This window comes from Salmo salar, chromosome 11 (genome assembly GCF_965601325.2).
Source record: "Salmo salar chromosome 11, fSalSal1, whole genome shotgun sequence".
Taxonomy (NCBI): Eukaryota; Metazoa; Chordata; class Actinopteri; order Salmoniformes; family Salmonidae; genus Salmo; species Salmo salar.
The window spans coordinates 40164755-40178135 of NC_138301.1; the positions used below are offsets into that span (position 1 = coordinate 40164755).

The 13381-nt window shown below is 41.4% G+C and overlaps 1 protein-coding gene across 1 annotated transcript in view; it reads left to right on the forward strand.

The window, feature by feature from the left end:
- Positions 1 to 10998, forward strand: part of LOC106587829 (uncharacterized) — a 28618-nt gene extending 17620 nt beyond the window's left edge. The window contains exons 8-15 of the mRNA XM_045689525.2: positions 3504 to 3656; positions 3789 to 3826; positions 4003 to 4032; positions 5399 to 5565; positions 8754 to 9184; positions 9455 to 9554; positions 10358 to 10610; positions 10795 to 10998. Coding sequence (XP_045545481.1) covers positions 3504 to 3656; positions 3789 to 3826; positions 4003 to 4032; positions 5399 to 5565; positions 8754 to 9184; positions 9455 to 9554; positions 10358 to 10610; positions 10795 to 10877 — 1255 coding nt within the window. The 3' untranslated portion in view covers positions 10878 to 10998. The remainder of the gene's footprint in view (positions 1 to 3503; positions 3657 to 3788; positions 3827 to 4002; positions 4033 to 5398; positions 5566 to 8753; positions 9185 to 9454; positions 9555 to 10357; positions 10611 to 10794) is intronic.
- Positions 10999 to 13381: the final 2383 nt, after the last annotated feature.

Here is a 13381-nt window from a genome sequence, read left to right on the forward strand (position 1 = left end):
CTAGAGATGTGTTATACTACTCAACCTAGAGGTGTGTTATACTACTCAACCTAGAGAGGTGTGTTATACTATTCAACCTAGAGAGGTGTGTTATACTACTCAACCTAGAGAGGTGTGTTATACTACTCAACCTAGAGGTGTGTTATACTACTCAACCTAGAGAGATGTGTTATACTACTCAACCTAGAGAGGTGTTATACTACTCAACCTAGAAAATGTGTTATACTACTCAACCTAGAGGTGTGTTATACTACTCAACCTAGAGGTGTGTTATACTACTCAACCTAGAAAGTGTGTTATACTACTCAACCTAGAGAGGTGTTATACTACTCAACCTAGAGAGGTGTGTTATACTACTCAACCTAGAGAGATTTGTTATACTACTCAACCTAGAGGTGTGTTATACTACTCAACCTAGAAAGTGTGTTATACTACTCAACCTAGAGAGGTGTTATACTACTCAACCTAGAGAGGTGTGTTATACTACTCAACCTAGAGAGATGTGTTATACTACTCAACCTAGAGAGATGTGTTAAACTACTCAACCTAGAGGTGTGTTATACTACTCAACCTAGAGGTGTGTTATACTACTCAACCTAGAGGTGTGTTATACTACTCAACCTAGAGAGGTGTGTTATACACATCAACCTAGAGATGTGTGTTATACACATCAACCTAGAGGTGTGTTATACTACTCAACCTAGAGAGGTGTGTTATACACATCAACCTAGAGGTGTGTTATACTACTCAACGTAGAGAGGTGTTATACTACTCAACCTAGAGGTGTGTTATACTACTCAACCTAGAGATGTGTTATACTACTCAACCTAGAGGTGTGTTATACTACTCAACCTAGAGAGGTGTGTTATACTATTCAACCTAGAGAGGTGTGTTATACTACTCAACCTAGAGGTGTGTTATACTACTCAACCTAGAGAGATGTGTTATACTACTCAACCTAGAGAGGTGTTGTACTACTCAACCTAGAAAATGTGTTATACTACTCAACCTAGAGGTGTGTTATACTACTCAACCTAGAGGTGTGTTATACTACTCAACCTAGAGAGATGTGTTATACTACTCAACCTAGAGAGGTGTGTTATACTACTCAACCTAGAGGTGTGTTATACTACTCAACCTAGAGGTGTGTTATACTACTCAACCAAAAGAGGTGTGTTATACTACTCAACCTAGAGGTGTGTTATACTACTCAACCTAGAGGTGTGTTATACTACTCAACCTAGAGTGATGTGTTATACTACTCAACCTAGAGGTGTGTTATACTACTCAACCTAGAGGTGTGTTATACTACTCAACCTAGAGAGGTGTTATACTACTCAACCTAGAAAGTGTGTTATACTACTCAACCTAGAGGTGTGTTATACTACTCAACTTAGAGGTGTGTTATACTACTCAACCTAGAGGTGTGTTATACTACTCAACCTAGAGAGGTGTGTTATACTACTCAACCTAGAGGTGTGTTATACTACTCAACCTAGAAAGTGTGTTATACTACTCAACCTAGAGAGGTGTTATACTACTCAACCTAGAGAGGTGTGTTATACTACTCAACCTAGAGGTGTGTTATACTACCCAACCTAGAGAGATTTGTTATACTACTCAACCTAGAGGTGTGTTATACTACTCAACCTAGAAAGTGTGTTATACTACTCAACCTAGAGAGGTGTTATACTACTCAACCTAGAGAGGTGTGTTATACTACTCAACCTAGAGAGGTGTGTTATACTACTCAACCTAGAGAGGTGTGTTATACTACTCAACCTAGAGGTGTGTTATACTACTCAACCTAGAGGTGTGTTATACTACTCAACCTAGAGAGGTGTGTTATACTACTCAACCTAGAGGTGTGTTATACTACTCAACCTAGAGGTTTGTTATACTACTCAACCTAGAGGTGTGTTATACTACTCAACCTAGAGTGATGTGTTATACTACTCAACCTAGAGGTGTGTTATACTACTCAACCTAGAGGTGTGTTATACTACTCAACCTAGAGAGGTGTTATACTACTCAACCTAGAAAGTGTGTTATACTACTCAACCTAGAGGTGTGTTATACTACTCAACCTAGAGGTGTGTTATACTACTCAACCTAGAGGTGTGTTATACTACTCAACCTAGAGAGGTGTGTTATACTACTCAACCTAGAGGTGTGTTATACTACTCAACCTAGAAAGTGTGTTATACTACTCAACCTAGAGAGGTGTTATACTACTCAACCTAGAGAGGTGTGTTATACTACTCAACCTAGAGGTGTGTTATACTACCCAACCTAGAGAGATTTGTTATACTACTCAACCTAGAGGTGTGTTATACTACTCAACCTAGAAAGTGTGTTATACTACTCAACCTAGAGAGGTGTTATACTACTCAACCTAGAGCGGTGTGTTATACTACTCAACCTAGAGAGATGTGTTATACTACTCAACCTAGAGAGATGTGTTATACTACTCAACCTAGAGGTGTGTTATACTACTCAACCTAGAGAGGTGTGTTATACTACTCAACCTAGAGGTGTGTTGTACTACTCAACCTAGAGAGGTGTGTTATACTACTCAACCTAGAGAGGTGTGTTATACTACTCAACCTAGAGGTGTGTTATACTACTCAACCTAGAGAGGTGTGTTATACTACTCAACCTAGAGAGGTGTGTTATACTACTCAACCTAGAGGTGTGTTATACTACTCAACCTAGTGAGGTGTGTTATACTACTCAACCTAGAGGTGTGTTATACTACTTAACCTAGAGGTGTGTTATACTACTCAACCTAGAGGTGTGTTATAATACTCAACCTAGAGAGATGTGTTATACTACTCAACCTAGAGAGGTGTTATAATACTCAACCTAGAAAATGTGTTATACTACTCAACCTAGAGGTGTGTTATACTACTCAACGTAGAGGTGTGTTATACTACTCAACCTAGAGAGGTATGTTATACTACTCAACCTAGAGAGGTGTGTTATACTACTCAACCTAGAGAGGTGTGTTATACTACTCAACCTAGAGGTGTGTTATACTACTCAACCTAGAGAGGTGTGTTATACACATCAACCTAGAGAGGTGTGTTATACACATCAACCTAGAGGTGTGTTATACTACTCAACCTAGAGAGGTGTTATACTACTCAACCTAGAGGTGTGTTATACTACTCAACCTAGAGAGGTGTTATACTACTCAACCTAGAAAGTGTGTTATACTACTCAACCTAGAGGTGTGTTATACTACTCAACCTAGAGGTGTGTTATACTACTCAACCTAGAGGTGTGTTATACTACTCAAATGTCCATGAGTTTCCCTCTTTTTGTGTCATGTTTCTCTCATCTCTCTCTCTCTCTCTCTCGCTCTCTCTCTCAGTTGTGTGTAAAAGTTTCAAATGGGTTGTTTTCAAAACTTTCATCAGGGATTTCTATTGGAGAAGTTAGTCAGTTTCTGTGCATATTTCTACTGTGTCGACTGTGTTTGTGGTATGTCTCTTCTTCAGCGTATCAGAGATAGTGGTGGTTGGTCCCCCTGGCCTCTTCAGGACAGCGCTGGACACCAAGGGTTCCCTGGCCACCATGAATCTCACATGGATCCGGAGCCCCAATAACCTGCCTCCTCTTTTGCCCCTTTGTTTCCTGGCCAACACCAACAGGTCACTTTTTGAGGAAAGAGAACAATAAATGTTAAGTTGACATTTTGTCAGCAACCAATAATGTTTAGGCATATGTTATAACCAACCTGTCTGATGTACTGATGTACTTTACACAACCTTTTGTCTTCACAGTTTGCAGTCTGAACCCAGATGTGTGTGGCTTTACCAAAGTAAGGACAAGAACAATCACAGTTCTTCCTGTTTTGTGTGTGTGTGTCTGAGAGTAAGCATGGTGAAAGGATCGTTTCTCAGTTGTTTACAGTGGTGAAAGCGGGGTGAGGTAAAGCATAGATGCAATATTTGGTTCAAAACATGTTCATAATATACACCTTTTTTTCTGGTCCAGGACAGATGGAGACCTTTCCCACTGGAACAGGTATAGAACACACTGTGTAGTTAATATCCACTACTGTCTGTCTGTCTGTCTGTCTGTCTGTCTGTCTGTCTGTCTGTCTGTCTGTCTGGCTGGCTGGCTGGCTGGCTGGCTGGCTGGCTGGCTGGTTGGCTGTCTGTCTGTCTTGTTCTTGATGTATCGTCTCTTTCCAACCAATATGGAAAAGACACAAACATACAAGCAAAGAAATACACTACAAAGACCCTCCTCTCTTCACCATAACCCAAACCCTTACCCTAACCCAGGTTCCTATCCAGATCCCTCCTCTCTTCACCATAACCCAAACCCTTACCCTAAACTGGGTTCCTATCTAGATCCCTCCTCTCTTCACCATAACCCAAACCCTTACCCTAACCCAGGTTCCTATCCAGATCCCTCCTCTCTTCACCATAAGCCAAACCCTAACCAAAAACGAGGTTCCTATCCAGATCCCTCCTCTCTTCACCATAACCCAAACCCTTACCCTAACCCAGGTTCCTATCCAGATCCCTCCTCTCTTCACCATAACCCAAACCCTAACCCTTAACGAGGTTCCTATCCAAATCCCTCCTCTCTTCACCATAACCCAAACCCTTACCCTAACCCAGGTTCCTATCCAGATCCCTCCTCTCTTCACCATAACCCAAACCCTTACCCTAACCCAGGTTCCTATCCAGATCCCTCCTCTCTTCACCATAAGCCAAGCCCTAACCCTTAACGAGGTTCCTATCCAGATCCCTCCTCTCTTCACCATAACCCAAACCCTTACCCTAACCCAGGTTCCTATCCAGATCCCTCCTCTCTTCACCATAACCCAAACCCTTACCCTAACCCAGGTTCCTATCCAGATCCCTCCTCTCTTCACCATAACCCAAACCCTTACCCTAAACCAGGTTCCTATCCAGATCCCTCCTCTCTTCACCATAACCCAAACCCTTACCCTAACCCAGGTTCCTATCCAGATCCCTCCTCTCTTCACCATAACCCAAACCCTTACCCTAAACCAGGTTCCTATCCAGATCCCTCCTCTCTTCACCATAACCCAAACCCTTACCCTAACCCAGGTTCCTATCCAGATCCCTCCTCTCTTCACCATAACCCAAACCCTTACCCTAACCCAGGTTCCTATCCAGATCCCTCCTCTCTTCACCATAACCCAAACCCTTACCCTAACCCAGGTTCCTATCCAGATCCCTCCCCTCCCCATACACTGATACATCACACTCTTTTCCTTTTTTATTCATGTTTTGTTTAGTCTGATATTTTGTTTGGAGTCCTGTATTTTTGTTTTTCTTTTCATTTATACAATTTGGGTCCATGAAAAGCGCTATAAGTCCCATGTATTATTATTATTTCTGTCTCCTTCCAGAGTTGACATGTGGGAAGACTGAGATGCATCTGGTTCTCCCCATTTCCACCCTGAAGAACCTGATTGTGTCAGAGCTCCAGCTCAACCATCCTTCCTGTAGTGTCACCTCCAACTCCACCCATGTGATGGCCAGCATCTCTCTGACTGGCTGCGGCACTAAGAGAGTGGTACGAGACTCCGCCCACTGTATCAAATGCAAAACTTACATTGGCTCCTTCCCAGTAGTGGTGCATGAGTAAAATAACTGGGGAAGCCAAGCCAGAGAAAATGCCATATTACAACCTACATGTTGTGAAAATTGGGTTGTTTGCTCTATAACCTGTTAGTTCATATGCCTTTCCATTGTGATATATAAGCCTAAGACCTAGACAATAAGAAGACACAGTGGCAGTCATTGAAAATAAGAATTTGTTCTTAACTGACTTGCCTAGTTAAATAACGGTAAAATAATTAAATAAATGTTTCAGACATTTTCGGACTACCAAACAACTATTGATTTAGAACCACAGAGAGTTACCGCAAGTCACAAACAAAGTAGGAGCTGCCTCCACTATTCCAGCACCATTTCAACATCAACATTTCCACATCGTCGAATCACCCCTGCTTTGTCTAATACAGTGACAACTTAAAGATACCAAAAACGATTTAGTCCAATCAACGTAAGCTAAATATGATGTGGCTGTCCATAGTTCTGATTTCTCTGTGTGTGTGTGTGTGTGTACAGTTGAAGTCGGAAGTTTACATACACTTTAGCCAAATACATTTAAACTCAGTTTTCCACAATTCCTGACATTTAATCCTTGTAAAAATTCCCTGTCTTAGGTCAGCTAGGATCACCACTTTATTTTAAGAATGTGAAATGTCAGAATAATAGAAGAAAGAATGATTTATTTCAGCTTTTATTTCTTTCATCACATTCCCAGTGGGTCAGAAGTTTACATACACTCAGTTAGTATTTGGTAGCATTGCCTTTAAATTGTTTAACTTGGGTCAAACGTTTCGGGTAGCCTTCCACAAGATTCCCACAATAAGCTAGGTTAATTTTGGCTCATTCATCCTGACATGGCTGGTGTAACTGAGTCAGATTTGTAGGCCTCCTTGCTTGCACACACTTTTTCAGTTCTGTCCACAAATGTTCTATAGGATTGAGGTCAGGGCTTTGTGATGGCCACTCCAATACCTTGACTTTGTTATCCTAAAGCCATTTTGCCACAACTTTGGAAGTACACTTAGGGTTATTGTCCATTTGGAAGACCCCTTTGCGACCAAGCTTTAACTTCCTGACTGAGGTCTTGAGATGTTGCTTCAATATTATCCACATCATTTTCCTACCTCATGATGCCATCTATTTTGTGAAGTGCACCAGTTCCTCCTGCAGCAAATCACACCCACAACATGATGCTGCCACCCCTGTGTTTCACGGTTGGGATGGTGTTCTTCGGCTTGCAAGCCTCCCCCTTTTTCCTCCAAACATAACGACGGTCATTATGGCCAAACAGTTCTATTTGTCCCTGGCCAGACCAGAGGACATTTCTCCAAAAAGTACGATCTTTGTCCCCATGTGCAGTTTCAAACCGTAGTCTGGCTTTTTTATGGCGGTTTTGGAGCAGTGACTTCTTCCTTGCTGAGCAGCCATTCAGGTTATGTCGATATAGGACTCGTTTTACTATGGATATAGATACTTTTGTACCTGTTTCCTCCAGCATCTTCACAAGGTCCTTTGCTGTTGTTCTGGGATTGATTTGCACTTTTTGCACCAAAGTACGTTCATCTCTAGGAGACAGAACGTGTCTCCTTCCTGAGTGGATGACTGCTGCATGGTCCCATGGTGTTTATACTTGCGTACTATTGTTTGTACAGTTAAATGTGGTACCTTCAGGCGTTTGGAAATTGCTCCCAAGGATGAACCAGACTTGTGGAGGTCTACAATTTTTTTTCTGAGGTCTTGGCTGATTTCTTTTGATTTTCCCATGATGTCAAGCAAAGAGGCACCGAGTTTGAAGGTAGGCCTTGAAATACATCCACAGGTACACCTCCAATTGACTCAAATGATGTCAATTAGCCTATCAGAAGCTTCTAAAGCCATGACTTCATTTTCTTGAATTTTTCCAAGCTGTTTAAAGGCTCAGTCAACTTAGTGTATGTACACTTCTGACCCACTGGAATTGTGATACAGTGAATTATAAGTGAAATAATCTGTCTGTAAACAATTGTTGGAAAAATTATTTGTGTCATGCACAAAGTAGATGTCCTAACCGACTTGCCAAAACTATAATTTGTTAACAAGAAATTTGTGGAGTGGTTGAAAAACTAGTTTTAATGACTCCAACCTAAGTGTATGTAAACTTCCGACTTCAACTGTATGTGTTCTTGCAAGTAGAAAAAACATGTTGACCCAGCCTACTTGTAGAGAAATGTCAATGGCATCTTCCTGTCATGTTGACGAAACGGTCTATGATTCTGTCATACAGTACATGCTTTTAGGTTTTGTTGTCCTAGGCTACCTGGCTAAAATACTTGCTCGCTAGCCTAATTTTCATGTAATGATGAGCCAGCTAATTAACATTAACCTACTACATCTAGCTACATATTGAACTTCCATCCTCTCAGGCCAGGGACACAATGTATGGTTGGTTGGATAAGAATCACTGTTATAATCATTGGCCAGTAAGGAGAATTAAGTAAAACTACAAGTCCAAATCTCTATCTCCATCTATGGCTAATTTAAGAAAGGGTCAATTTTAGCTAGCTAGCTAGCCACTGGAGGACAACAGTGCAACGAGATGCAACAAATCAAGTTTTTTCTGTCAATAACGTTTTGCTCTCGATGTGATTGGTGTGAAGCCAATTCCAAACTGGCCTCTCTGGACCTTTTTTTTGGTGTGCCAGAACCATTCACAGTTTTGAGCTCACTCAGTTTAGCTCAATGCTGATTGGCTATTATTTTATACTTTTTTTATCAAGGGAGACCAAATGCTTGCTGGTTTCCCTTGCGTTTAATACTATGGGTGGCAACAATGTCACACTCTTTTTAACCAGACAGCATCAGGTAGATGGGCTACACATACAGAGTCAGAGGAGTGCAGTTTCGCTCGCTCGGATGCTTTCACCGGTGAGATACAGTACATTCAGCCTCTTGCGAATTGAAGGAAAATTATGAAACTCAGAGAGATGAAAGATAAATAATTGTATATGTTTTTTTCTTGGTCAATTTTCTGAGGAAGCCTGGCTTCCCTTTGCATACATGAATGCACGCCACTGCTCCTTCCATAAATCAGTTTTAACAGATTGTCTGCTGTGATGTGTGAAGGAACCAGAATATCCACACATGATATCCTGTTCCTTTTCTCCTCAGCACTCTGGTTCAGAGATGGTGTACACCAACACCCTGCGAAGCGTACGCAACACTGTCATCAGTCGGCAGCCCACCCTGATTATGCCGATAGCCTGCCGTTTCCCTGGCGTCGAGACCAAGGGCCCGCGGTACGCCATCAACATGCCGTCGGAGCAGGAGACCTTCGGCCTCGTTAAGTTCTGGTTGGAGTTCTACCGGCCTGGGGAGGGGCCCATGGCTAACAGAACCAAAATCCCCAAGTTCCGCCACCTCCTCCCTTCCTCGCAGCGTGTCCGCCGAGAGACGTCGGTCCGCACCGCGAGCAGGCTGGACACACTGGACCTGCATGTGTTCTCCAACACCTCTCTGGACAGGGCAGAGCTGATGGTGGGCAAGTGCATGGAGTCCGAGACAGAAGACATGGCTGACAGCCTCTGTATCCTGGATCAGGGGTCAGGGATCGTTTTCTAACATTTTTACCCAATCTTAATTATTTTTTATTACCCCAAATGGAGTACTTGGGTTTTTAAAACAAGCTCTACGATAAGCCATATGAACTAAACAATGCATGGAATTTCATAAAACTGTCCATTTAAACTCAGTTGAGATGGTAGCAATTTGTCACATCGCTATGAAATGGATAGTTTACTGAGATTGCCTCTGTTTTGAAACCGCTTCTCTCACATACATTAAAAACATTCAATGTCTTCCTTCTTTCTCAGGTGTTCGGCTGGAAATGGAACCCTGGAGATTCTGACGTCAACCTCCACTGTCAGGGTATTCCGAATCAACCTGAGCACTATCAAAACTAAAGGAACCATGGTGTGTCTTTCTGGCCATGTATCTCTCTTCAGGGGTATGAAGGGTGCTCCCATTGTCTCTCATGCATCCGGAACCTGTCAACATGACTATCCAGTTGAGCTAAAGCCCAGGGACTAAAAATAGAAATAGACTAACTAGCGCCTATATCCCATACTTAAGCAATAAGGCACGAGGGGTTGTGGTATATGGCCAATATACCAAGGCTAAGGGCTGTTCTTATGCACGACGCAACGCAGAGTGTCTGGATACAGTCGTTAGCTGTGGTATATTGGCCATATACCACAAACCCCAGAGGTTCCTTATTGCTATTATAAACTGGTTACCAATGTAATTAGAGCAGTAAAAACAAATGTTTTGTCATACCTGTGGTATTCGGTCTGATATACCACGGCTGTCAGGCAATCAGTATTCAGGGCTCGAACCACCCAGTTTATAATGTTTGATATACCACGGCTGTCAGCCAATCAGCATTCAGCGCTCGAACCACCCAGTTTATAATATTTAATTTAAAACATGTTTTATTATTGTTATTACTGATTGATTGATTACATCAATCAATGTGTCAGTCTGCCACTATGTGTTTGTCCCTTTCAGCTCTGTTTGAATAACAGTATATGTCCATCTGAAAGGCCATCAAATGTGTATAATGCTTATTTCAAATTCTCACAATATGTTTCTCCAAGATTTTTGGGGTGTTGGGTCTGACTCTCTCTAACGACGATAGCCTATATGATCATAATAGTGTAACAATCAGTAGTGCAAGTGTTGCATGTGTAGTTTATCGTGTCTCTTGTCGTCTGCAGATGTACGTGGAGTGTACAGTGTATCTCTGTGTCACCACGAGGCCCTCTCAGAAGTGTCCTGATCAGTGTGACAGGGCCAGCAGCAACCAGGTAATGGTTGACAGCGTGCTGACCAGGAGCTACACCGTCCGCTCCGGCTCTGTTAGCCTCGTACCCACCACCGCTGCACTGGCAACTACCACTGTGGTCCCAGCAACCACCCCCACTGGTACCATTAGTACCACAGCAGCACCAACCACAACAGCCTCAAATGGTAGGACTTGTAGACAGGTTCAGCTCTTACACAGTCCTGTAGCTTAAATTTATCTTTGGGGGGCTGTAGCCCGGCAGTAATCCAACCGATAGGGAAAAGATGACCAGCACTCACCAATAAAGTAGAACTAACCAGTGATATTTACCCTCAATTGGATTCTCTCCTCTACTTTCTCCTGCTCTAGCTCCTGCTGAGGACTCAAACATGACAGTGGGCGTGGTCTTGGCTGTCATTCATGTCTTACTTCAAGGCCTGCTTCATCACTGAAGAGAGAAAGGCTTATAATTCCTATGTTGTTAAATTGTAGCTCTCATGTGAATTACTGCATACTAATTTATATCATAAGAAGCCAATGGAATTAATTATATGACACACTTCTTACATTGAATGGGTCGTTTTTCAAGATAATTATTTTGTACAGTATACTCCCCATGATGGTTTCTACATTTTCACTGAGGACATTGCATCAAAACTCGAAATTTGTGCATGTAAAGCACGAAACACCGAGAATCGCACTGCCGAAAGGTACTTATCACAGCGAGTGGCGTTCCTTCGCTTGCTAGAGCAAAAGCGGTACCTGCTGCGTGCCAACCTGGTAGCGACGAACCTACCGCTTCTAGTCAGTGGCCAACAACTTGATTTTGAGCCAATCAGAGGTTCGTCATTAGTTACCACAGCCACAAAGTCATAAACCTAAAATGTGATTTTAAACCTAAACTTAACCACACCGCTAACATTATGCCTAACCATAACCTTACATTAAGACCAGAAAGCAAATGTTTGTTTTCATTAATTTTTATGCTATAGACATTTTTGGACTTTGCGGTAGCTAGTGGAAACCCAATCAGAGAGCACCAACCCCCACAACGAAAAAAGGAAATAAGAGGGCAGTTTTCCGCACAGCCTCGGATGAGCCAGTCACACTTCATATGCAATGTAGGCTATGGGATGGAAACTAGCTAAGGGCACAGACACAATACTCAATTATTCCTCCAAGCTAGCTAACCACTGTAGTTAGTATTGACATTGTATGTAAATAACAATGGATTCGCTAGTGCCATGAAACAGCTGCCTGTGTTAGTTGCCGAGTTGTGCAGTTTCCTTAGCTACCTAACTTCAGCTACCTAACGTTAGCTAGCTAAACATTTGGCTATGGGCTGGTACTTTGGGATTATGGAGAGTGAATAAAATTGTTTCTTCTTCACCTTGCTAGGTAGTTATCTAGCTGTGGCCATCTGGCTAGTAGCAACATAAACAAGACGCACGGATATGCATTGCCAAACAAAGCTCCTGCCACCTTCTGGTTTGGAGTATTTTAAAAGTCTGAGTGGGTGACGACTTCCAAGGTCTTTGTTGTGTGATCACAAAAGAGTGACTGCCGACACTGTTCGGAGTTGCTAAATACTGTCGGCAGGCAAATGTTTGACAATTTTACCAGGCAAACGTTTGACAATCTTACTGGTGTGTCTGAGCTGTAACTATTTTTAACTGCTGTTTATAACTATTTTCGTCCAAAAATCCTATTCAAAATGTAATCCTGGATATGAACATAAAGTAATTGTTTCAAATTTGTCCTGGTCATGCATGCACTGTAAAAAAAAATATATATAAATAAAATCTAGTTTCAACTAATTATTATTAAGTAACTGGTTCCACAGACTTTTTTTTTGTTTACTCAACTTTTCGGTCCAAGTGTTACCTGAACAAAAGAAATTACTCAAACTTAGCTCCAATTTGACAAGAATTCAGTCAATTTAAAATGTGTTTTCTCAACTTGTCTCATATATTCATTCAGCTATAAATTATTATTTGGGCAACCATATTTGACACATTTTGAAATACAAAAGTGCTGTTTGTGTGTGTAACTAGTTCCACAATCTTTTTTAGGTAAGATGCCCAAATAACATTTGAGAACACACATCATAAAGACTGACTTGAAGTAGTATATCTTAATTGGATGTTGGCATGCACACTTTTGTGGGAATGTATCAAAAGTGGACTAATGAATATGTGGGGGTTGAGTAAAATTATCCTGCAATTAGCAAATTATACTCGATTTTATATTTTTTTAAACTGCCGTTGACACATATTTACAAGACTTTCCTCCAATGTTAACTGAAATTGAAAGGTTTTCAAAGTTTTTTAACAACCATTCTAATAACTCCCAATCAATTCTTCAACATTGAATCAATCAAATTCGATCAAATGTATTTATAAAGCCACCAACAGTTGTCACATCATTACAGTAACCCGGCCTTAACGAATCAATATTATTGATACTACTCCCGCTCCACGTTTACTACAAACATAGATCGTGCTTATGTAAGCACAAAGACGACTCCTGCTGGGGCTTTAGTTCATCTGGCTATCAGTCTTCAGGTGCAAGGACAAACCAGGTATGATACGCAATTGGTCACAAAAAGGCGTATTGGTCTCCCACTACCGCTAAAATAGTGTTAATCCTCATGAATTTCACTTAATTCAAACATTTTATACCCATTAAACATAAACCCTCTGACTGATTCTCCGAAGTCATTCATAAGAACATGTAATTTACCATTTGGAAAAGCACCAGAAGTAAGCACCTTTTATAGTATTGCTTAGGTTATAACTGATTTGTGAAGCATCTATAGTCTGGTTCATAAATACTATATGTTGTGTTTATGAAGTCGTTGAGCACTATAATACCTATGTATGAATTGGTGTGTTTATGCGGTTGTGTTGTATCCCTGTGTCTAGATACAAGGCACAAAGTAGCTATATTTCTTACA